The sequence below is a fragment of the Myxine glutinosa genome, chromosome 4, assembly GCF_964187855.1.
Source record: "Myxine glutinosa chromosome 4, kmMyxGlut1.1, whole genome shotgun sequence".
Classification (NCBI taxonomy): Eukaryota; Metazoa; Chordata; class Myxini; order Myxiniformes; family Myxinidae; genus Myxine; species Myxine glutinosa.
This window is the reverse complement of record NC_136264.1, coordinates 142,974,562-143,001,027: the sequence shown is the minus strand read 5'-3', so window position 1 is coordinate 143,001,027 and position 26,466 is coordinate 142,974,562. Positions and strand designations below refer to the sequence as shown.

General features: G+C 47.4%; 1 protein-coding gene across 8 annotated transcripts in view; it reads left to right on the top strand.

The window, feature by feature from the left end:
• NFKB1 (nuclear factor kappa B subunit 1) overlaps positions 1 to 26,466 on the top strand; it is a 475,515-nt gene that overhangs the window by 423,815 nt on the left and 25,234 nt on the right. For 6 of the 8 annotated variants that reach the window (XM_078776548.1, XM_078776544.1, XM_078776545.1 and 3 more), the window contains 7 exons: positions 4,702 to 4,781; positions 4,902 to 5,040; positions 18,015 to 18,119; positions 21,423 to 21,497; positions 22,452 to 22,505; positions 24,199 to 24,231; positions 25,790 to 25,810. In XM_078776548.1, coding sequence (XP_078632674.1) covers positions 4,702 to 4,781; positions 4,902 to 5,040; positions 18,015 to 18,119; positions 21,423 to 21,497; positions 22,452 to 22,505; positions 24,199 to 24,231; positions 25,790 to 25,810 — 507 coding nt within the window. The remainder of the gene's footprint in view (positions 1 to 4,701; positions 4,782 to 4,901; positions 5,041 to 18,014; positions 18,120 to 21,422; positions 21,498 to 22,451; positions 22,506 to 24,198; positions 24,232 to 25,789; positions 25,811 to 26,466) is intronic. The other 2 variants (XM_078776547.1, XM_068113634.2) reach the window with 1 other exon arrangement.

Sequence of the window (26,466 nt, the reverse complement as noted above, 5' to 3'; positions counted from 1 at the left end):
GATGTTACCACAGCCAAGCCAAGCCCCAGTTCCTTGCCACCGCCGTATGCACGCGGATCCTTGGATAGTCCGTCAATACCACGTAGGTTCTTCAGTACTCAACTCAACTCTCGAGCGCCTCTCCCCGCTCAGAACTGAAGGTCAACCTGATATAACGAGTGCAGTTGCGTCAGTCCTCCCCGCACAGTCCTGGGTAAGGGCTTTGCTTGCGTGCTTTTATAAGACAAGCTAGCGAACGCTCTGGAAGCCCCAACCACGCCCTGTCAGGCGATCTCACCTTAGCCCTGATTGGCTGGTGTGGTCTTACCGGCTCCGCCTTGATGGCTGTTTGACGTGGCCGCACCTCCACCCTTGCGCTCCGCCCCCCTTTTCGGGCCTCACCTCGTGGCTTTTGGGCTGGGTTGAGCGAGCCCCAGGGCAGCGAAGGCTGCTGGCCAAGGAGCGTAACAAACTGGGAGGGGCGATGGGGTACAGACTGAACAGCGCTTAATGGCGTCGCTTGGAGGGAGGCTGCCAAAATGAATGAAAGGGGCCTACTCTTATTTGTTTGACACAACGCAGATGCAACTACCCGGACATGGCCTTATCCTAAACACATACTAAGAAATAACTACCGTCCTAAGGTGACCTACGTGTTGCTTGTGGCCTATCTATGCAGTGCAACCTTTAACCTTTAATGATGTTACTTGTATGGGTTCTCAAAACCGCAACTATATATATATATATATATATATATATATATATATATATATATATATATATATATATATATATATATATATATATATATATATATCTATATATATATATCTATATATATATATCTATCTATATATATATATATATATATATATATATATATATACAGTGGAACCTTGACTTACGAGTTTAATCCGTTCCGTGACCGAGCTCGTAACTCAAATTGCTCGTATCTCAAATCAAATTTCCCCATTGAAATGCATTGAAATGCTATTAATCCGTTCCAGCCCGCCAAAAACCACACCAATTTTTTTTTTAATATACAGTATATATAAAAATATCTCGCGCTTTATATTTCACCTGTATGCAGCATACAAGTTGGCAGGATGGCCTGGACTGGAGGTACGCACACTTGACTCTAAAGTCTAAACTGTCCAGCCTGGGTTTGAATCCCGACCTAGCTATAACCTGTCATGGGTGAATCACAGGCAGGGTGATTCATCAATGTGTGTACCGCTAAACTGGGCGCCCCGTTTGCGTCCCATTAGTTGTTGGATGTTAAGGATCTCACCGTGTTTTCCACAAAGAGAAGGCGAGCTATCGCCGGCACTCTGAACAAGTTGTGGCCTGGCATGCTCTTCTCCTCTGCTGTTATATACGTCCTCCTCGGCACCTCGCTCATGTTTTTCGACGATTGCGTGTTTTATATCCAAGCACATTATCCTCTTCTTCTTCTCAGTACCGTGTTTTCCACAAAGAGAAGGCGAGCTATCGCCGGCACTCTGAACAAGTTGTGGCCTGGCATGCTCTTCTCCTCTGCTGTTATATACGTCCTCCTCGGCACCTCGCTCATGTTTTTCGACGATTGCGTGTTTTATATCCAAGCACATTATCCTCTTCTTCTTCTCAGTACCGTGTTTTCCACAAAGAGAAGGCGAGCTATCGCCGGCACTCTGAACAAGTTGTGGCCTGGCATGCTCTTCTCCTCTGCTGTTATATACGTCCTCCTCGGCACCTCGCTCATGTTTTTCGACGATTGCGTGTTTTATATCCAAGCACATTATCCTCTTCTTCTTCTCAGTACCGTGTTTTCCACAAAGAGAAGGCGAGCTATCGCCGGCACTCTGAACAAGTTGTGGCCTGGCATGCTCTTCTCCTCTGCTGTTATATACGTCCTCCTCGGCACCTCGCTCATGTTTTTCGACGATTGCGTGTTTTATATCCAAGCACATTATCCTCTTCTTCTTCTCAGTACCGTGTTTTCCACAAAGAGAAGGCGAGCTATCGCCGGCACTCTGAACAAGTTGTGGCCTGGCATGCTCTTCTCCTCTGCTGTTATATACGTCCTCCTCGGCACCTCGCTCATGTTTTTCGACGATTGCGTGTTTTATATCCAAGCACATTATCCTCTTCTTCTTCTCAGTACCGTGTTTTCCACAAAGAGAAGGCGAGCTATCGCCGGCACTCTGAACAAGTTGACGGCAGAGATACTGTACTTGCACGGCAAGATAACCACGTGTCGCACGATCTCTTGTCATGGTCCACAAGATTATCACAGAGAGGTGCAGCTTCCAGCGTTTCGAGATCTGATCCAGGCCTATCCAACGAGACCGGTCCCAGCGTTCTAGGCCCGGTGGTTGTCTCAGACGGACCCGACAACGGCAGTGTTCGTTTTAACTCGATTCGATTCGAGCGCCGACGTGACGGCGAACAAAACCGGTCATATCTTTTGAACGCGTGGCTCGATTTTTACAAAATAAACTTTTTCTTGAAGGTCTGAACCGTGCGCTCTAAACGATACCGAGTTTGACCCTGAGAGAGCCGTTTTGCGCCGGCAAAGGCGCCTTGTGTGACGTGAGGACACGTCGTGCTGCATAGATTATCATAAATTATCATATCATTATCGGCGGCGTTATATATCATTAGCGCTATACGACAGAGATACTGTACGTGCACGGCAAGATAACCACGTGACCGGAGCCCACCTGGCGGCCCTGTGTGACCGAGTGTGACCCTGAGAGAGCCGTTTTGCGCCGGAGATACTGTACGTGCACGGCAAGATAACCACGTGACCGGGTGGCGAAAGCTCGTAACTCGGATCTCGGCTCGCATCTCAAAGCAATAAACTGCCAGAGTGACGGCTCGTATCTCGAAAAACTCGTAAGTTGGGGCACTCGTAAGTCGAGGTTCCACTGTATATATATATATATATATATATATATATATATATATATATACACAGACTTGGCATTTAATATGGAATATTTTTTTTCTCTTGACTTGGGTTTACTTTCTGAACTCAGTATATCAATCTGGTGAGTTTCTTTTACCCTTCGGTGATGTCTTTGTTGAAAGAACCATGTCACTGATTGTCTTTCGCAGCATGAAGTCAATAACAGGATCATATCACAGGTGGCGTGACAAAATGCAAGGACAGGTACATGTGACGATTGGCTTCACAATCGGGTATATAAGGGTTGTTGCGTTCTGTATTAGTGGAAAACAACTGTTGCACATCTACAAAAGTTATTGCCGCTTCCTCTGGAGATGGTCCGTCAACTTGACAATGCTGTTTGTCATGGAGTGGTGGCTTTACGAAATTCTGGCATGAAACAGTGTGCTATTGCTCGGCAGTATGGCATCACTCAAGGTCAGGTGTCAAAGATCCTGAAACGAAATGCTCAGAGGGGTGTCCCTACTCCAATACCGAGGCCAGGACGTCCACGCAGAACCACAAGGAGAGATGATCGCCAGCTGCCCCGGTTAGTCTGCAATGGCCGTACCAAGTCAGCTAATCGGCTTAGGGCTGAGTGGCAGCAACTGACAAATGTGCCTGTATCCAGAAGGCTAGTCAACCAACGACTGGTTCAAGCAGGCTATCGTGCCAGGCATCCCCTGAGAAAGCCACGCCTGACCAGACAACACAGCCAGCGCCGATTGCAGTGGGCCAGAGAGCACCGTCAATGGCAGCCAGGAAACTGGAATCACGTGACCTTCAGTGACTAGTCTAGATTTCTGGTCTATCGTCAAGATGGCCGTGTCCGAGTGCGCAGACAAGTGCCTGAAGCCCACAACGAAGATTGTATAGTGCCAATAGTCCAAGCTGGAGGTGGTGAGGTGACAGTTTGGGCTGCTTTTCATGCAGGGGGCAAAACTGACCTGGTTGTTCTGAATGGAAACCTGAACCAGTTCAATTACAGGGTCATTCTGGAAGAAACATTGCTTCCATTTGCTCGTGCAGCCTTTCGAGGAAACTTTGTCTTCCAAGATGACAATGCACGGCCTCATCGTGCTCACATGATCCATCACTTTCTTGCTGACCGTGGTGTAGAGCATATGGAGTGGCCTGCCATGTCCCCGGATATGAATCCGATAGAGAACTTGTGGGCAGAATTAACGCGTCAAATCGACAACTTGGACCAGCAGCCGACCTCTGTGCGTGAATTGCAGCAGACTATTGTCACTGCATGGCAAGCGATTCCTGTCCAAACCTTGGCAAATCTCGTGAACAGCATGCCTCGACGTGTACGTGCTCTCCTGAATGCTCGTGGGGGTTACACGAAGTACTGAACTGTAATTTTACTGTCCGTAATCCCAGTCATAATTTAGCTTTTGTTTTTGTTGAAATTTTTTTTGGCTAATGTGCAAAATAAAGAGATACTTCTGGAAAACGTACAGAAGTTTAACACAGTACTGTCCGTGAATTGAGTTCGATATCAGTTTACATCACTTTCAAGGATCAATTTATTTGCTTCGAAATGTCAAATGTGGTTTTTATTTCTTTTAAAGGTCACATTAACAAAATCTAGAATAATTTCAACATAATTCCAATGAACTTTTGGTTCTAAGTCATCTTGAAAAGTAAGTTCACCCCCACAAAAAAAAAATTCCATATTAAATGCCAAGTCTGTATATATACACACACACACACACACAGATAAACGCTGACCTTTAGGTGAATATCTTTGATTCTGTAAATAACATTGTTTTACCATTCTACAGATGACATCAAGATACGCTTCTTTGATGTCAATGGCTGGGAGGGCTTCGCAAACTTTGGTCCAGTCGATGTACATAGACAGGTTTGGAATCATGCTTCCTAAATCCAATGCTCTTTTACTAACATTATCATTATTACTATTTATTGGAGCTATTATTTATGTTATCAATATTTTCTCCCACATTGCAACCTGTCTCCACAGTTTGCAATAGTTTTCAAAACGCCAGCATATTCAAACTCGGAGATTACTTCTCCAGTGCGTGTTAACGTGGAGCTGGTCCGGCAATCCGACAGTATGACTAGTGATGCCAAACACTTCACTTACTACCCCAAAGCAGAAGGTATGTGACAAACAGCTGAAAGGCATTTCCACTTTGTAACTTGCTTTCTCCATCGTTTCATGGAAAAAATATTTCCTTGCAGATGCATATGGGGTTGTTTGTTTATTCCTTGTACATTTCCAAAACCCCTGGGGCGGTTTACTCGTAATTTGCTGCACCACATTATTTTCACCCACAGAAGGACAACATGACAATAAAAGCTTTCAATTGTTAATCAAATTGATGGAAAAACATGAAATAACTATGCTTTATGTGATTCGTCAGGAGAGGGGAGGAGTTTGGATTATGTCTGCATGGTTCGAAGGTCGCTGCTTTGTTGAGAATGAAACATGTTGCATTTAAATATTTATTATATGTATATAGAATGGGAATTTATATATATAGGACAACAGTGTCCATGGGACAATATTGAGTCTATTGAGTGGTTACATGATCCTGCATGACCTTAAAGGTCCAGTGCAATAGGAATTTTTTTTATACCCTGCAAAAAAAAGAAACGCAAAACTGCAAAAAAAGAAACGCAAAAGTGATTTTAGATGTATATTTTGTATATCATATAAATAATCAACAGATCGTAATCGATTGTTCAAAATTGGCACACATCATTCTCATTGACCCAGGTTCCATATGGCACACATGGAACAGTAGATTTTCAAGGTGAAGGTCATCTGTGCTCAATATCTTGTATGGCCACCATTAGAGTCCAAAACTGACTGGCATCGTCATCCCATGGAAGCAATCAGATCCCGAATTGTGGCCTGGTGAATGTTCACCCACTCTGCCTGCAGTGCTTGTGCCAACTGTCGGAGGTTCTGTGGTTGTTGCTGACGTGTTCGCAGTCGTTGATCCAGTGCATCCCATAAATGTTCGATTGGGTTTAAATCTGGAGACCTGGAGGGCCATGGCAGGACCTGGATGTTGTGATTCCTCAAAAAGGCTGTTGTCAGTCTTGCCGTGTGAGGTCGGGCGTTGTCTTGTTGGAAAATGACGTTCGCTTGTTGCATAATGGGAAGGACGTGTGGCCGAAGAATCTCATCCGTGAGTCGTGGCATGTTTTCGCTGTTCACTTGCTGTAAGATTGTGATGGCATGAAAATGAAAACCCAACGTTTTTATAGCCCCACAAGTGATGTTGCACGTGCATGTCATGTTGGTGTGTTTCGGCGCCAGGCTCTCACGTGGTTGTTTTTGCGATTGTTCCATCTCTTCGCCAAATTTCTGCAGGACCTCATTCTTTCCACACAAATCAATCCCAATCCATGCAGAAATGACCAATTCATTTTTGGTATTAATTTTGTATGGATATCGGCAACACTCTGTCAGATATTTACGATTTTACTACTTTTGCGTTTCTTTTTTTGCAGGGTATATATGATTATAATGAATTGTGAGTAATATGCCAAGAACTGAGCATGGTTTTCTTTGCTTAAATGCGTTAACTATCTCTATATATTCAATCGACATATGTGGGGAAAATAGATGCCCAGACCAGGAATCAAACCCAGGTCCTTTGATGAACCATACCAGTGCTCTGCCACCTCAGCTATCTGGGCGACCCTGATCAAGAATGCAATTTTCCAACACATAGAATTGCCATTCTCTTTCTGTCGATGCTTCTGGGGCACTCGCTGCAAACCATAGGTGCACCACCAGCCTGAATACGAGAGGGTCTTCCCCGAATGGGGGGGGGGGGGGGGGAGGGCAATGCACACACACACACACATGTTCTAACACACACTCATCATCATTATCCGTGATTCACAAAATGGCTGCTCTCCAGGCTGCACGATCCATCGCTAGCCCTCTCGTTAGTCCTTTAGTTGGTATATACACCGTGTGTGTGTGTGTGTGTATATGTGTATATGTGTATATACAAGGGGATTAAAACCCCCCTTGATGAGGGGAGAAGGCCGGCGGCAGATCCACAACAATATATATTGTTACGGTACGCGGTTAAAGATGTTATATTTGCCGAGCGGAGGCTCCGCGACCGAACAGTTATTCCCCGACTAACCCGATTCAACCCCAAACGTTGGCCGTATCGCACCGCAGCTGCTCAATATGGAAAACTCTAAAGCGACCGAATGCAAAGAGGAAGAAGACGTACAGAAGAGTAACTGGGTTTATTATTTACACATATAAGCAAGAAGAAAGCAGTCACGTTTATTTACAGGGACATGAGACGCAGGTGACACAGTGAAATCTTTAGCTTATACAAGCTTAATTACCTACCCAGGACAGAACAAACAAAGACGACTCACACGGGGAATGATGACAGGAATTGGCTGGAAGGAGAGGAAAGTCCACTGGGTCCGGCAGCACGATCCGCACGTTGGGCAGCCGCCGTTCCTTCGCGGCCCTGCTCCGAACTGCCGTCCAGGCCCCTAAGCGGCTGGCGAGCGTTGTTGCTGCTGCTGCTGTAGACGCTGCCGCTCGCGAGCAAGGTGACGAATAGCAGGCTTGGTGCTTCCTTGGATGATCTCTGCTTGTTGGACCTCACAACTAAGCTCTTTCTTGGACCCTCTCTCTTCTCAGCTCATCTGCTTTGGACCTTTTTGCGACTCTCTTAAAAGCTCCTCTCCTTTCTCAGCCCATCTCATGTCTCTCCCTCCTTGTCTCAACTGCTTGGACTCCCTCTCGTCTGCACTTGGGAACGCCCCGCCGCGGGTTATATAGGCCCCGCCCCTCAACCTTTGCGAACCTCCCCGATACGTTCTCTCTCCGCCCTCTCAAGCCAAACCCCTTGTTCATGGTTGGTCGAGTGGGGCTGGCTCACTCCTCCCCTCTATGACGAGGTGGAGACACGCCTTTCTTCTCCGACCCTGCCTCGTGGTCAATGGCGGCAATTGGAGGGGATGTAATTTGCGATGGCAATTGAGGCCTGGTAATGACGAAAGGGGCAATGGAAGTTTTGGGAATGGGAATGAAGGGAATCTACTCTTATTTCACTCGGTACAATGGAGTATTTAAGTTAATGGGAGACACAGCCTTACCCTAAGACACATAATAAGATATAAGCTATCGAACAGGGGTATTCTATGATTGGCTGACGTGGATGCTTTATGGACTAATTACCGAGACGCCCTTTTTACCTTTATACAACTCTGGAGGCAAGAGGGGCCATATCCAACCAATGGTACACAGCAGTTTACCACAATCCAATACACACAATCAAAAACATGCCATCCTCATATCCGCAACAATATATATATATATTGTTGTGGATCTGCCGCCGGCCTTCTCCCCTCATCAAGGGGGGATTAATCCCCTTGTCTTTACTGACCTGGCGCAACCCAAGACCTATTACGTCCCTTCCGGACAGCGCTAAATAGGGTTTCGGGACGAAATTCGCTGTTACCTAAGTACTAGCGCTGCCCTGGAAGCGAGGGAATAAGCCTCGCACGAACCACGTGTGATGGTGATATGCCGAGCAGTTTGCGTACACGTGATCCGCGCTATTTATAATTACTAGACCCGATTGGCGCGATCTTATTCGTACCACGCTTAGTCAATGGAGAAATCACAAAGGCGATCGAATTGGAAAGAAAAGGAAGAACAAATTGGTTTAATTATTACGCATGTATTTACAGCACAGGAGGAAGAGACACAGAGCAATCCTTATACAGTCTTATACTTAATACCCCAGGACAAACGGGCCCGTCTGACACACACACTCTCACGGGGATTGCAGATGGGCAGGATGCTGTTCAGGCCGAACGCGCCGGCTTGGTCGTCCAGGATTGGCCCCGTCTCACTCTCCACGGTCCCCGGCACGTTCCGCGAAGATGAAGGTAGGCGAAGGCAGGGACTCGTATCATGTCACTCGAACAAAGCGGGTAACCTCGGGGCGAACGGTAGAGGGTGGACTTTGCGCGCCTGGCGGTTACTCAGCCGCGTTCACTCGCTTTGGCTGAACCGCGTGAGTTATCAACGCCCTGTCTGCGCCCACGTATTCCACGTAACAAAGTTCATGCAGTGTGAAGGATCCTTTCCAAGCGTGTCTCCTTAGAATCCTCTCATAAACTCCGCACCAGCTCAGCGCACCTCCCTCGATAACTCTCAAGTCCTTTCCTCCGCGAGTCCTGTTATCAAGCTCCCTCTCTGCAAGTCCTTCCGAGGGCTTTTCGCATCGGGTTATATATGCCACGCCCTTCGAACCCTCTAGAACTCACCAGACGCTCTTCACCACGCCCTCTCACGCCATGCCGCTCGAGCTCTGATTGACTGGTTCATTCTTACCGTCCCCACTGCTGCCTCGCCGAGCTCAACCCTCCTTCACCTTTCGAGGCCCCGCCTCGTGTTAACTTGTCTAGTGGACAGCCAAATGGGACGCGGGATAGATTGCGCCCATAGAGGTAGAATGAAGGTGTACGCAAAATGAATGGAGGGCCTATTCTCCTGCCTTTACACAACGCAGGTACTAAGAGGGGAAATGGCCTATTCTTACACATACTAAGACATAACTATACTACAAATGGGCCTATATGTTGCTCGTGTGACTAACTATGGGGGGCAAACCTTTAACATTTATTGACTTCAATGTGCCAATCTCAAAACCGCAGCAATATATATATATATATATATATATATATTGTCGTGTTCCTGGGGATTAATATCCTCCAAGGTAACTGGTAGCCGATCGAGCTTTACACTCCGACGCGTTCAATCCAATGGCAGTGTGAATACGCGTGGAGGGATGAGGGCAGTGAAGGGTAGCGAAGCTCTTACCTGTACAGATCCCACTGGACGTCTTCGACCCTGGTAATCAACTCAACCCGACACGGAATTAAATTGCAACAATAAAAAGGTTTATTAAAGTAAAGGCCAGGATACAAAGAAATGCACAGTAAACTAAAATTCCTAAATGGAGCGCTCACTCACAGACTCATATACAACACAAGGGGATGATAAAATAAACGAAAGTAAAAATGTAATGTACTCAGCTTTGAGCGGCTCTTGAACCTCGTCGGAGATCGTTGGGGCCCCGCGTCCCTGCACGGGAAAACACGCCTTGGCGCGCAGTTCGTTCACAGGAAAACAGGCCTTGGCACGCAGTTCGTTCCTCCAGCCGCCAAGCGCGAAGCGAGCAGGCCGCACCCGTCCACTCGCCATCTGCTCCACACAGCACCGCGGTCTCTCAACGTGGACAGCCCTCCGCACCGTCAGCACCAACCAGCCAAGGAAAGGAAAATGCGGCCGCTCAAACCGATCACCTGGACCAAAAAGCGGCAATGTCCGACTCCACGACACCAATGTCCTTGGCTCAAGAGTTCGGAAAATGTGAATGTTCGCAATGACATCGAGAACCAAGAGGAAGACGAAATATGACCACTTTTCATCAGCTCGGGACTCAGAGAGAGATATATAAAATGCCAACTGCACGCGATCAAATCCAGAAGCAGAGAGACAAAATGTCGGGACCTCATATCTTTTGTACACAGGGCTCTTACGTCATCCGATGACGTTCGCGCACGCTCCAATCAGCGAGTCCATTCCCTCGCTCTATGGCTATCCTGACCAATGGTTCTTCGGAGCGTGGCCTCACTGCCACTTGCCGGCCTTTGTGATCACCCGGTCGGTGGTATCAGCGGTAGTTGAATGTCCTGTTTCCTGATACTTTTATTTATTGTTATTTTTAGGTGTGTGTGTGTGTGTGTGTGTGTGTGTGTGTGTGTGTGTGTGTGTGTGTGTGTGTGTGTGTGTGTGTGTGTGTGTGTGTGTGTGTGTGTGTGTGTGTGTGTGTGTGTGTGTGTGTGTGTGTGTGTTTGATCGAAAGGATAGGTGGTGTGGTCATGCCGTTTGGTCGATTGATGTATTTAAGGGTAAGATGTGAATGATTTCATGATATTATCATATTATAGAGTGTGTAAGGAAAGTTATAAATATATGATAATGAAGGAGCTGGGGCTCCCACGTCGATCGGAAGAATGGACGCGACAAAAAGCTGGAATTCATCCGAGTTGCTTTAATCAAACCAAACACTCAGGCACTCTGAAAAGCCCGTTTATCGGGCAGCAATCTATATACATATTATCCCGGAGCGTTTGCCCAGGAAAAGCGAGAGGGGGCGTGGCCCAGCGTCCTGGCTGTGGCCTGGAAAGTTGAGGGCGACTGCCGTGGCATGGTGATCGCTCCGCGTCCTTCATAGGTGCAAGGCGATTGTGAAAACCCAGTGGTAGCCGCTACACACGTCCCCACAGAATCGACTTGCACCGGCAGGGTCAATTTGAGGGGGGTCCTGATGACCCGGCCGAAGCGACCCCTGGCGGGTCGTGGGAGGGGGTCCGGTGTGGTGGTGGGCGGTTGAGTGGGGGGCACCGTGGACGGGGGGCGGCCTCGCCGCGGCGGAAGGGCCACCCGTGGTGGGTGGATGATGTCCACGTGCGCCGGCTTGAGGCGGTCCACCGCAATTCGGTCCGACCTGCCGCCGATGTCGATGACGAACGACTTGTCGTCCCGTCGCAGCACCCGGAAGGGCCCGTCGTACGTCGGCCGGAGTGGCCCCCGATGTGCGTCGTGACGCACAAAAACATACTCCGCTGTGCGAAGTGCTGGGGGGACCTAGGACTGGTGGTCACCGTGGTGGGATGTTGGCACGGGGGCAAACCGTCGGGCGGCCTCCTGGAGGTCCGAGCGCTGGTGAGCTGCGGACCAGGGACTGGTAGCGTCGGGCACGAATTCGCCCGGGACGCGTAGCGCCTGGCCATAGACAAGCTCGGCGGTGGATGCCTGGAGGTCCTCCTTGGGGGCCGTGCGGAGGCCCAAAAGGACCCACGGCAGCCGGTCGGCCCAACCGCCGTCTTGAAGGCCGGCCATGAGCGCGGCCTTCATGGAGCGGTGGAATCGCTCGCACAACCCGTTTGCTTGGGGGTGGTAGGCCGTAGTACGGTGGAGCTTGACCCCCAGGTTGCGGGCGACCGCGCCCCACAGCTCGGAGGTGAACTGTGGTCCGCGGTCTGACGAGATGTCTGCCGGTGCGCCGAAGCGGGCGACCCAGGTGGCGATGAAAGCCTGCGCCACGTCGGCGGTGGTGGTGGAGACGAGGGGAACGGCCTCCGGCCACCTGGTGGTCCTGTCCACCATGGTGAGCAGGTGTGTGAACCCCCGTGACGGGGGTAGGGGGCCCACCAGATCCACGTTGACGTGGTCGAAACGTCGTTCGGGCACGGTGAAAGGTGCCAGCGGGGCCTGGGTGTGTCGGTGGACCTTGGCCCGTTGGCAGGCCGTGCAGGTGCTGGTCCAATCGCGGACGTCCCGACGAAGGCCGTGCCAGACGAATCGCGCCGACACCAGCTTCTGGGAAGCTTTCCGGCCCGGGTGGGAAAGGCCGTGGAGGGAGGCGAAGATGCGGCGTTGCCAGGTGACGGGCACGATGGGGCGAGGCTGGCCTTGGGAGACGTCGCAGAGCAGGACAGTGTCCGCGAAGGGGATGTCGGCCAGGCGGAGGCCCGTGTCCGCCGCCCGGAGGGCTTGCACCGTGGTGTCGGTGGTTTGGTCCGCCGCCATAAGCGCAAAGTCCACGCCCAGGTGGACCGCGTTCGCGCTGGCCCGGGAAAGACAGTCGGCCACGGCGTTGTTTTTGCCGGCGACGTGCCGGATGTCCGTGGTAAACTCCGACACGGCGGAGAGGCGGCGCTGTTGGCGGGCCGACCACGGCTCCGTGACCTTGGCCATGGCGTAAACCAACGGCTTGTGGTCGACGAACGCCGTGAAAGGTCGGCCCTCCAGGAGGTGGCGGAAATGGCGGACGGCCAGGTGTAGACCGAGGAGCTCCCGGTCAAACATGCTGTATTTGAGCTCGTTCGGCCGGAGCTGCCGGCTGAAAAAAGCGAGTGGCTGCCAAACCCCGTTCACCCATTGCTCATGTACGGCGCCCACCGCGTAGTCGGAGGCATCCGTGGTGAGGGCGATGGGAGCGTTGAGCACCGGGTGAGCGAGCAGTGTTGCGTCGGCGAGGGCCCGCTTTGAGCTTTGGAAGGCCGCATCCATTGCTGCGGACCAGGCGATGTCGTGCTTGGCCGGCTTGCCCCGGAGGGCTTTGTAGAGGGGCCGCATGAGTTGAGCAGCGCGGGGCACGAAGCGGTGATAAAAATTCACCATTCCCAGGAATTTCTGCAGGGCCTTTATGGTGCGGGGACGCGGGAACGTGGTGATGGCCTCGACCTTGGTTGGCAGTGGCACGGCCCCGTTCTTGGTGATGTGGTGGCCCAAAAAATCAACGGCCGTCGTGCCGAAGTGGCATTTGGCCGGGTTGACGATGAGGTCGTGCTCGCTGAGGCGCCCGAACAGTGTTCGGAGGTGGAGGAGGTGCTCGTCCCGGGATGTGCTGGCGACGAGGATGTTGTCCAGGTAAACGAAAAGGAACGGCAGGTCACGCAGCACGCCGTCCATCAAGCGCTGGAACGCCTGAGCCACGTTCTTGAGACCAAACGGCATCCGCAAGAATTCGAATAAGCCGAACGGCGTGATGACTGCCGTTTTAGGGACGTCGGCCGCCCTGACAGGTACCTGGTGATATCCCCGTATGAGATCAATTTTCGAAAAAATGACCCGTCCCGCCAGACGGGCGGAGAAGTCTTGGATATGCGGGATCGGGTACCTGTCGGGGGTGGTAGCGTCATTGAGACGGCGGTAGTCGCCACACGGGCGCCATCCACCCCCCGGCTTTGGCACGATGTGCAGTGGCGAGGCCCACGCGCTATCGGAGCGCCGCACGATGCCGAGGTGCTCCAACGCGTCGAATTCGGCCTTCGCCACGGCGAGCTTGGCTGGGTCGAGGCGGCGGGCCCTGGCGTAGACCGGCGGGCCCGTGGTTGGTATGTGGTGCTCGATCCCATGCCGTACTGCGACGGCCGAAAACGTCGGCCGCGTGAGGGCCGGGAACTCCGTGAGCAGGCGAGCAAACTCGTTCGCCGCCGGGACGGCGCATGCCAGCTCGGTCGGCGCGGAGCTGCTCAATGTGCATACCAGGGAGCTGAAGGTTTCGGCGTTGATTAAACGACGCCGTTGGACGTCCACCAGCAGTCCGTGTGCGCAGAGGAAGTCGGCGCCTAGCAGAGCCATGGGCACGTTTGCGGTTACAAACGTCCAAGCAAAGCGTTGGCCGCCGAAGCAGAGGGTGACGTTGCGCGGGCCGAAGGTGCGGATGGTCGATCCGTTGGCCGCAACCAAGGAGGGGCCGCAAACCGCGGATTGCCTGTCCTGGTCAGAGGCGGGTATGACGCTCAGTTGGGCGCCGGTGTCACACAGGAAGCGCCGTCCGGACGCTTTATCCGTGATGAACAGTAAGTTGCCCGTGTGGCCGGCGCTCATGGCTGGTAATGAACGCCGGCCCGGCCGTTTCCCGGCCTGCCGAAGGTGCACGGGGGTCGGCATGTCCGGGCCTTCTGTCCGAACCTGGCATGATAGTAACACCACGCTTGGTCAGGTGGAGGCCCCGGTCGTCGTGCTGGAGGTGGTCGGCTCGGTGTAGCGGCCGCCAATTGCGTCGGCAGTTCGGTCGTCGACCGTGCTGGGTGCTCGGGCGCCATGGGTGTTGCGTCGGGCGGCGGTGGGTCCCATGTCGCCGCTGCGATGCGCTGTCCTGCGGCGGAGATCTTGTCGGCTTCTCTGGCAAGGGCCCGGGGATCTGTGATCGACGTGCTTGCCAGGGCGAGGCGTACCGGGTTAGGCTGCTGACGGAGGAACAGCTCCCGGAACAGGAATGCCGGAGAGTGCTCGCCGAGCAGTGAAAGCATGTAGTCCATTCGCTCGGAAGGGCGCGTGTCGCCGAGCTCGGGCAGGTCGAGCAGGCGCCGTGCGCGTTCCGCCGATGGGAGGGCGAAAGCGTCGAGGAGAAGCTTCTTAATCGCGCCGTGTTTGTCAGCGGCTGGCGGGCTCTCGAGGAGGCTCAGGGCGCGGGCCGCGGTGGCCGAACCGAGCGCTGCTACCACATGGTGGAAGCGGGTGTCGTCGGCCGTGATGCCTCGCAGGGCGAACAGGGAATCCGCCTGTGCGAACCAAACCGCCGCGTGAGCCTCCCAGAAGGTAGGCAGTTTAAGGGCGACTGCCGTGTCCATGTCGGTAGGTCACCAATGAAGGAGCTGGGGCTCCCACGTCGATTGGAAGAATGGACGCGACAAAAAGCTGGAATTCATCCGAGTTGCTTTAATCAAACCAAACACTCAGGCACTCTGAAAAGCCCGTTTATCGGGCAGCAATCTATATACATATTATCCCGGAGCGTTTGCCCAGGAAAAGCGAGAGGGGGCGTGGCCCAGCGTCCTGGCTGCGGCCTGGCAAGTTGAGGGCGAGCCTGCCCGGGCATGCCCCGGCGTCCCGACCGAGGCCTGGCAAGTTGAGCGCGGGCCTGCCCGGGCATCCTGGACGAGCCCGGCATGGTGATCGCTCCGCGTCCTTGATAGGTGCAAGGCGATTGTGAAAACCCAGCGGTAGCCGCTACAATAACACATTAAATCTTATTGCGAGTAAAGTTGGAATAAGTGATGTTGCATTGATGGGTTGACTGACTGCCTGGACGCAACTGAGGTTGTGGATCCACTGATTTACCATCAATTGATGTGGATCCATGATCGAGGTTGTGGATCCGCCGTTTGGAGAGGTCCTGGGCTGAAAGGATTGAAACCTCGAGGAAGAACGGTGCCCAGCTGATGATCCATGCAGTCGGGAAACGAGTCAATTGCTTACAGGTTAAGGTTCTTGCTTTAGGTGGAGAAACTATGTTTGAGGTTTACAATTTAAATAAAGTTGAATATGGGATGTTGTAAAATTAACATCATTTACAACAATCCTTTAAATTATTTAAGTTTAGGAACAACCGATACTGTACAATTAAGTGTGTGTGTGTGTGTGTGTGTGTGTGTGTGTGTGTGTGTGTGTGTGTGTGTGTGTGTGTGTGTGTGTGTGTGTGTGTGTGTGTGTGTGTGTGTGTGTGTGTGTGTGTCTGTGAATGAAAGAGAGGGATAGAATTGTGAGGAACAGAAATGAAAAAACGAGATGTGTGTGTGTGTGTGTGTGTGTGTGTGTGTGTGTGTTACCGATAGACTCCTAAACGGAGAGGCTCACGTGCTTGATATTTGGCATAGACATTGCCATTGAGCCTGGGAAGGACATGGCCTACGTAAAAATATTTGACGAGATCCATATTTTTTATTCATATTTACCTCAGCGCATTTCAGCGAGGAACATTATACACGGAATCTCAGCCTGTGCCAGAGCAGCTCGCTGATTCCCTCAGAGCGATCACGTGATGTTCCATCCTCGCTGCCAGACCACTGAACGGAAAATATATAGAATGACCATTGCCATTCACACCACATAGGTGGAGATGCAGCTACCGGGCGCCATCTTGGTGAAGCAGTTTATTGCCGCACAAAATGGCATTTTAACAGTTGTCTCGCTTTTAAAATCTGGGACACGTTCAAAACAAACGAGATCCGCGAAGCGAGTTGGTCGATTCGTGCTGACCAAGATGGCGACACGGCGGCTACACTTTTCACGGAGTATGAGCGTTCTATATATTTTCAATTCAGTGCGCCAGACTCGCTCACGTACTTGATTTGTGGCATAGACATGGCCATTGGGCCGTCACGGTGTAATTTGTGCGAGGCTTTTGTCCGAGTGAGCTTGAGTCGAGAGGGCGAATGTACGGGTTGGGAATGTACGGGTCTCCCTTCCCCCGCCCGGCAACGCCGGTACTGGAGGGCGTCATAGGATCGGTGAGTCTCCAAAATCCGCTTCGTGCTGTTGTTGCGAAGATGCAGGACGATGTCGCGATTGTTGTGCTGCTCTCCGACCATGAGAACTGCAACGTCATTGTTGACTGGCCCTCCCCCTCCCCCCTCCGTCCTCCCCCTCCCCCCTCCCCCTCCCCCCTCCCCCTCCCCCCTCCTCTTCCCCCCTCCCCTTCCCCCCTTCCCCTTCCCCCTCCCCCTACCCTTCCCCCCTCCCCTTACCCTCCCCTTCCCCCTCCCTTCCCCCTCCACCCTACCCCCTCCCCCTCCCCCCTCCCCTTCCCTCCTCCCCCTCCCCCTTTCCCTCCCCTCCCCCCTCCCCCTCTCCCTCCCCTCCCCCTCCCCTCCCTGTCCCCTCCCCCTCCCTTTCCCCCTTCCACTCCCCCCTCCCCCTACCCTTCCCCCTCCCCTTCCCACTCCCTACCCCCTCCACCCTACCCCCTCCCCTTCCCCCTCCACCCTTCCCCTTCCCCCTCCCCTTCCCCCTCCCCTCCCCCTCCCCTCCCCCCTCCCCTCCCCCCTCCTCTCCCCCCTCCTCTCTCCTTCCCCCTCTCCCCTTCCCCCTCTCCCTCCCCTCTCCCTTCCCCTCCCCTCCTCCTGCCCCCCTCCTCCTCCCCCCTCCCCCCCCTCCTCCTCCCCCCCCTCTCCTCCCCTCCCCCCCGTTCCCCTCCCCACCCCGTTCCCCCTCCCCTCCCCCGCCCGGCAATGCCGGGTACTTCTGCTAGTATGTATATATACGCATATAGACACATGTTTTTCTATTTATCATTTCTAGCTTAACCCATAGCTCATTATGCTGAGACAACAGATTGTTCATATGCCATGCAATATGTTCATTTGTCCATCCAGTTCTCATGTACCAGTAGTTCTTGTAAAAATACAATGATGTCAACAAATATCTATGTCTTGCATGTGATTTCTGTACATTCTACATCATGAGCATTTAATAAATGTAAAAAAGGAATTATGATAGTTCCTAAAAAACACTTAAATGCACTGTTGATGCTTAATGTATCTACCATGCATGTTTCCTTGGCCTAGAACTTTTAAAACCCTCACTGTAACAAAGCAAGAATGCTTGATTTCAAAAGAATACTCCAAATTTAAGAAACTATCTCAAGGTGACATTCTTCAATAATTTGTGAGGTATCGTCTTTTTCAAGGTTGGGTTACAAATGAGAACTGTATTGTGATGAAATTTTATTTGAGTGTTTATTCAGATGAGCTTTTTATCTTTGTGTAGACAAAAAGGAAGTGGCAAGGAAGAGGCGGAAAGTACATGCCACTTATGTAAATTACTTGAACAATGATTTGCCTCTTGGGAATACCACATATTTTCCAATATTTGGTAAGTGATGAAGGATTGCTGACTTGATTTAACTCGTTTGTTTTGCTTTTTAAAATGTAATTCATTTATTTTGGCTCGGTGGAGGATTTGATTTGCATATTGTTGAGTAGGGCTGTTGGGAAATTGTTTTCAAATCCTTATTATATTTCACGCTATTACTGGTTTAAAGGGAAACTTCATTTTGAGAAAACTTGCTAAATTGTATCCGAATATTGCATACATTTTATTGTTAAGTTATTGTGTGAAAACGGGAACCGTTAAAAACAAAAAAACAAATGCGACTTCACTGAATTTCCCATTAACCCTTGTAGGGGCAACTAAGTTTTGCCTTTGAGGTTTCCTGGTTGGCTGTGAAACTTATGCACGTCACATGTTTCACTGTCCATTGAAGACTCCAATTGGTTAGACATAACTGCCTCCATATGAATGAATGTGAGACTCACCAATATATATGCTGCTCAATGGCGTATATTTTCTTGTAATGATACAAAGTAGATTTATTCTATAATCATCAAGTCAAGTAATTTTTTGGGGGTTCAATTGTTTTTGATAATGACTATCGTTATCACTACACCACGCATGCGAAGCGTAACGCAAGGTTAAGCAATTTGTTCATGTCCATTCGTCCGTCGGTCTGTCCACAAACGTCGGTTTATGATCGAAGAACAACTTAATTTCAATTGAATGCTATATTTTGAACATAAATTGGATATATGTACTTTGCCTGCCTGTCTGCCTGGCAGTGAAAACAAAATTGAAAATCATTCCAAACAGGAAACTTTCTGTTTTTAAGGACATCATAAAGGACACATACAACAGACATGAATTACTAATGTGCCATGTTAGATAGGGTGGTGTAATAGACACTGGGTCAACGATGGTAAAATCTTGAATTCATTAATTTACACGACTTTTACAATCTTTATATTATTTAAACTAGAAACACCCGGAATACGTGTACGTGCGCAATGTGCACAGTTATTCCCACGTTATTGTGGGGTTGGCTTGGGGAAGCTTGGCCCAAGTCGTTCACAAACTGGTTGGCCAGGCCTGACGTTCGACTAAGGTTATGGTAGGATTTTGAAATTTGTTCATGGTGTCGCCGATAATTCACCTACTCTTCGTGAAGGACACAGTGGGATCTTTAAAGTCCACCATCTAATGCTGGCAGACGAGACGCCAGTTTAACATCCATCTGAGGAATGGGCACATACATTCAAACCTGACGTTTGTAATTCAACCAATGGCTACACAGCTTAGAGGGGAGTGTACATAGCTCTAGGCCACCCTGCCAGCTTCCCTGTTAATACTATTATCATTATTCCATTATAATTGGACAGAATTGACTGATTAATTTGTGGTTATAATAATTTTGAAGAAAAATTAAACTTGGATGACATAGATGCTGGAGTTGGGATTGAAGGAAGATGTATCAACAACCTAAGGTAGGCTCATGATACCACTCTGTTGGCAGAAGGTAAAGAGGGCTTGATGAAACTGCAGCAGACAGTGAAGAAGGAAAGTGAAAAGCTTGTCTTTATTACCTCCACCACCAAAGGTGTATGGAGGTTGTTTTCATCCCGGTCTGTTTGTTTGTTAACAGGAAAAAAGTTTGTGAACAGGATGGATTCAGACAAAATTTGGTGGAGAGGTTGTGTATGTGACACGGACGAAATGATTAGATTTTGGTGAAGATCTGAATCCGGATACAATAATTTTTTTTAATTCAGTGATGCTTCACCATTGATTGATCGGGCCAAAAACGATATATAGCATGATATTTCAAAAAGTTGTGGATGACTTTTGACAAAACTTGGTGAATGAGTTGGGTAAGTGACAAGAACAAGCCGATTAGCTTTTGTTTCAGGTCCGAATCGAGATCCGACCCAGCAGTGGGATACAAAATGTAAACTGTTCACCCTGGCAGAGGTATGTTCACTACCGAGTGCCGTTCTAGTTTAAACCTGAAAAATATTGAAATCAACTGAGAAGATCGGCGTGTTCAGAATGGGTGTGTTCCTTTAATAATAAGTTTGTAGAATGCCTGCCAAGTGGCTCGTTTGATTTTAAGCACTCCAACAAATTGGTTGATAACGAACGGCTGGCTTGGCAAGCAATAGCAAGATGATTGGTAATGGAACACAACCTGATGGGGTAAAGGCTGCAACCAAGCTGTCTTTGCAAGAGCTTCAGAAAGCAGTGCAGGCTTTCCTTCTTTGGGAAGCATAGGGATGTTTGGAGACATTTGATCATGAATGTCACCAGAAGTTGGCCACGACTTAACGGAACTAGATAACTGGTAATAATAGTACCAATAGGTGTGTGGACCTGTGGGTGCTAGCCGATACAGCGCCCATGTGTAAGTACGTTAATGTTTCTCCAAATTTCCCTCTGGCGAGTATCAAAATGCTGACAAACCTTATGAATATGGTTATGCATCAAATAAAGGTCACAATTGGGCCGTAAAGGTGTCGGTGGAACTATCGCACACACACTTGAAACTATGGCAGGGAGAAATCACATATGAGGCCCCAAGATATAAGTTATAAATAATCCATATACAATCCACATATAATCTGATGGCTAGAAAAATCAGACAGGCAATGGGATTTATTCATGCGTAAAGACTCATGCAAGCAGCTTTGTTAACTAAAGATCATTGCCGCTTATCTAGGCTTAGCAAGCTGAGGCAGCTCTGATACATTCACCTGAGGGGGATGTTCCTTCTTAGGGGGATGCGATAAGTATACAATGCCTTCAGCACGTCGAGTTTCCTCCAAACTTCTTCCAGTTTAGTAGTGACTGTAATTGTACGTTGGACAGAAATGACTGAATCGTTTGTGGTTATAATAAATTTTACGTCCAGATGGTGTGTGTGCATCATGAAACGCCATGATAACCTATTATACACCTTAACACGGAGTTAGTCCATGGTGCAAATCCCCTCCAGTTTTGCAGTACTTGGGCACGTTAAATAGGGTGATGTGCAAGACTACTTGAATAGCGTTAAACGGTAAATTTGTGTGAGGCGTGTCAGCGCTAAATTTCTTTTTACCAATCTTGAAAATCATTATTTTATTTAAATTGAAGTATATACTTGAATACTGCATGGGGCAACGTGTTCTATGAACTCTAGTTGATGATAGAAGTGATTTGTTGTTTTAATTGACGTTCATGCTGACTTCATGTTAATATTTTTGGTAACATTCTGTGGTGTTAATTGTTTTATACTGCAACATTCATTACTTAATGGGAATAACAAATGTGATTATGCTTGTCTGTCTTTGTTATTATTATTTTTAGATCCAATGAATAATCAAGTACCAGCATACCATATTCCTGAACAACTGTTTGAGACCATTGACTGGAGTTCCACAGGTGGGTTTTTCGAAAGTTTCACTTGTTGTAAAATACTCATTAACCCCACCCCAATCCCTTCTCTTTCCAAATTTCCTGTTTTCCCTCTTAAGAGTTTCCTTCTGTATCCATCTTGTCCTCCCAATGCATCCTCTTTTGTCCCTTCCCCCCCTCCATTACTCCGCACACCTATTATTTGTCCAAATCTTCCTCTATTTTGTCCTTCAAACCTGCTGTTGGTGCTTTGCCCTCTCTACTGTTCCTTTTGTTCTGTTGCATCCTGATCCATTCAATGTTTGAGCTCTTCCACAAGCCTTGCCTCTGTATACAAAATAATTTAAAGTTGTGCGCTGTCAATGTAGATGGTAAAGTATATATAAATAAAGAAATAATTAAAGTTGTGTGTTGCTAGTGAAGATAGTTCAAGGTAGTGATGACAGCACCCAAAATCCAAGCCTCCTGTCAGGCTGATGCCTGGTTCGGGACTAAAGAACAGTGGACATCAATACAGATTTTTCAACAGATTGCAGCAAATATTGACAAATGTGTGTTTGGAATTTGCATGATCTAAGACCTGTAATGGAGCTTTTGCATAAATCACATGCAGGACAAAGACTATAGTCGATATCAATGTACCTTTGACATGATATATGGCCCTTTACTTCTTTCAACAACTGTAGAATGTCTGAAATATTCAAATTTACCATGAAATGTGCAAATGCACCTTAGAGTTCTTTGTGATTTGAAAGCAATAAATTTGCTGGGTTACAATGAAAATGTAGAAAAATGTATAAACTATTGTGTTTTTCAACTCGATGTTGTTAATTGTTGATAAATGTAAAATATACTTCCTGCACTGCATCAAAATGGATAGCATATGGATATAGATTGTGTTCTTGCTCCCATGCCACTTTGACCATTACTCCTCTTCTTTCTTTCTTTGTTCATTCATTCTCACACGGACTCCCTGAACAGAACAACCTGGAATTTTCACCAACCCAAATAATCTGGTTCCTGAATCTCAGCAAGGTACTTGACATTAATTAGCATAATAATGTTTGCCATTTTATGCATGCATCTTATGCTCTGGAATCTTAAAAAATGATATTGAAGAGTCGATCTCAATGGACCGTTCCCAGATGATGATAAATGTGGATATTGAATCAGGCAATCGGTAACCTGAAATAATTATTTGTGTCTCCTCTCTTTCTCTCTCTCCCCCTCTCCCCCTCTCCCCCTCTCCCACGCTCCCCCTCTCCCTCTCTCTCCCTCTCTCCTATTTTTTTTCTCTTGCTCCATTTCCTTTACCTTTTTATTTTTCTCTCTTTTTCCCTTTTCCCCCTCTTTCGTTTTTGTCTCTTACTTTCTTTCTTTCCCTCTTTATTTTTGCTTTTGTCTTGCTCTTGCTCTTTCTCTCTCTCTCTTCTCTCCCTCTATCTTTTTTCTCTCTCTTTCGCTTTTTCTTTCTTTCTCCCTTTTTGAATTTCTGTCTCGACAGACTATCATTTGTCATTCTCTGCCCAAAGGGAGGTCTAGTTCTACCAAAGCAGTCCCATGGCAAGAATCAAAATTGGTCGTTTTATTTTGCCTTTCCATTCTTAGTTCAGACAGGAAATTACAATTTGGCCAGGGTGCCGGCAATAACTCAACTACTCTTCCCAAAGGATGCCGGGGAATCTTACAATCCACCAGCTAAAGCTAACAGACTGATTCCCAGTTTAACATCATCCAAGGGACGATGAACTATGTGATGCAATGCCCTACCAGTAAATCACCAATCCAATAGGTTCTCTTTGGGCTGAGAATCGACCCCAGACTAGACATCTCAAAGGTAAATGTGCAACCTAAGCACCATCCTGGTAGACTACAGGTTATGTAATGTAGTGCAACTTTGGCTGCTACCAAAGCCTTGAAAATGATTATTTTTCAAAGATGTATTCTCCAATTAATACTGAACTGCTTTATTCACAAGTTGTATCAATTAATTTATACTGCGTTTGCCAAAGAGACATGAATGGGCAGAAATCCTACAGTTGATTCAGTTTTTGGGTTGGATAATTGAGTCGGTTTGTTTGAAAGCAAAAATGAATTGGTGTGACTTGTTCCAGAAACTTTGCTGAAACTCTTGATAGTGTGTGAATGGAACTATCTGATTCTGACTAATGACATGTCTAGCTCTCTATCCAGACCTATAGATTGTCTCAGCAGCTAGATTGTCCCAAAAGGCTGCATATATATTACATGTTAGAATATGGCAGGCATCTTGGCTCGATACTGTCTTAGTAATGATTCACATGCAGTTTGAATGAAGGTATGATATTTTTCCTTTCCTTCTTGTTTTTGATCACTTCCTTAAACTGCCCCGAAAGAGAAATATATAATTGGTCGCTTGTGTCATGTGTGATATGCAAAAGCATAGCATAACTTGCGCTGAGTATATAATGTCAAAACACATTCAATTATAAAGTTTTGTTTTTTTTATCCATAAAACAAAGTAGAACAGCATTTGATGGAGTGCATACTTCCGCCAAGCTGAAAGTTTACGTTTTGTATACCACTGATAGGCCAGTTCTGGATCAAAAATCTTTAATTTTCTAAAACTGAATTTGTATGAAAAAAAAAGTTTCATTTTGTCTGTCTTTTCATTCATGCCTTGCACTTGTTTTTATTTATTTAAATTGGTATCTGATACCAGGTTTTTCTTTTCTTTTCTTCATTTCAGAATATACTGTGCAAACCACTTGTGGACAGGAAGGCAAGTCTACATTATATAAATAGAAAAGCATAACTGGGGCAATACTTTTGTTCTCATATTGTCACCACTAATTTAACTGTTAATAAAAATAAAATAAAAACCACCTTTAGAGGCCATTTTTCCCCGCAAGCGGGGGTTGGCCTTTTTCGGGAACTGTGGTTGTTGTTGTTTTTCGGTCCCCTTTTTGAAGCAATGTTTTACGGCTGGATGCCCTTCCTGACGCCAACCCTTTTTGCCACCTTTAACGACAAGCAGGGAATTACCAGTGAACTGGTACTCAATTTGCCGACCTCGGAAGGATGACAGGCTGAGTCAACCCCCCTGGCGTTAATTCAGCGATTGACCGGGATTCGAACCCAGGATCCTAGGATCCTAAGCCGGCACCCTAGCCGCTAGCCCAACACCAGGGACTAATTTAACTGTTAATGATACAGCATTATTGAATATTATTATTTTTGAATATTATTATCATTTCTTTTTGCAGCTAAATCTAACTGTAATCTAATGAACCAAAACGACACCCAGTAGAGCACATACCTCCACCAGGGCTAAATAAACAGTTTACGTTTTGTATCCCACTGATATGCCGGATCTGCATCCGGACCTTAACCAAAATCTAATCGGCTTGTTCTTGTCACCTACCCAGCTCATCCACCAAGTTTTGTCATAATCCATTCATAACTTTAGGAGATATTGTGCTATATATAACTTTGGTCCCATCTCTCAACGGTGACGAATCACTTTAAAAATGCTAATTCCCGGATCCGGATCTGGATCTTCACCAAAATCTATCACCAATTTGTCCTTGTCACACACCCAAATTGTCCACCAAGTTTTGTTTGAATCTGTCCATAACTTTTTGAGATATCCTACTCACAAAGAAACAAACAAACAAAGAGGGATTTTTAATTTTGTTAACTAGTGGAGGATTAAAGAGACACTAAAATTAAAAATCTCTAAATGTCAGTGGACAGGTCTGATGGCCTAAAGGGCTATTCGACTTGCCTTTGACTTTGTATGGAAAATAAATATACTGGAGAAATTGTTATGGCATTGGTAAAAGTAATGGTTGCAACTGAGTGTGGATAATGTCGGTAAAATGCTGCCAGCAAAAGGAAACTGATTCATAACCATTAAATTGCTCGGGCTGGTGGCTTGAAGGGGTAACATAAATTTATTTGGAAGGGAAGCACAAATTAAAATGAATGAAAAATGGTCCAATTTAGTTATGTAATTTAATTCGTTTGTGAGTAGCTTGAGTCATTGAAAATGTAAATATCCTCAAAACTGCAGTTTGATCCCCTTTAGTTAGCAAAGTGTACACCTGGCGTTGCAGTTATAAACAATACATTTTGCTATACACTTCTTAATAATTCGTATTCTTTCATTCACCACTTTTATGGACGTTTATTCTTTGATTTAACGTTTTGAGAAAGGCTAGTGCATGTGCTGTTTTCATGTCGTTATTTTATTTTTGGAGATTCTGTTGAAATGAATTGCATATTTTGCATGTACATTGGTGAAGCCATTAACCACACTTTGGTTTCCCTTTTGACAGCTATGAATAGCTACCTAAATGGTAAGTTTTGATTTCATCACCGTTTGCTTATTTTTGACCGTTTCCTTTACTTGTTGATATTTTAAAAAGTGATAATTAGCATAACACATGGGCTAAACCAGAGCTTACAACATCACAAAACAATTAGTCAGAATTCAAAATATTGTTTAGCCTTTTTCCTTGAAATAATACGAGAAAGCTTTTGTTTTAGCAAAAAGAAGCTCATGGACAGTTTATTGACAAAATGGACACAATGTAGTATGAAATTGAATTTTAAGCTTTAAATATATCTCTTGTTGTGGAGCTGCTATTACATTTATGATTACACTCCAAAGTTCTTGCAACTAAAATGGCTTTATGGTGTCATTCCTTGTTTTGAGGAATCCAACAGAGTGAGGAGCATTCTTGAAACGCTGTGTTTTGTTGTCGGTGTCGTGTTTTATTATCATTATCATTATTATTTTCAAATGAAAATGCCACTATCAAGCACTTTGCAAGGTCCCTCTTTTAAACACACTGACTGTAGTCATTGTTATCCCTTCAATAGTTTAATAATATTTACAAAAGTTATGTCTTTCCTTCAACTGTACTTTTAATTTTTCTGAATTTTGACCTTTTTTCAAAGCACAGCAGATAATTTTTGATTTGAGAATTTTTCCCCCACTTGTTGTAAGAGC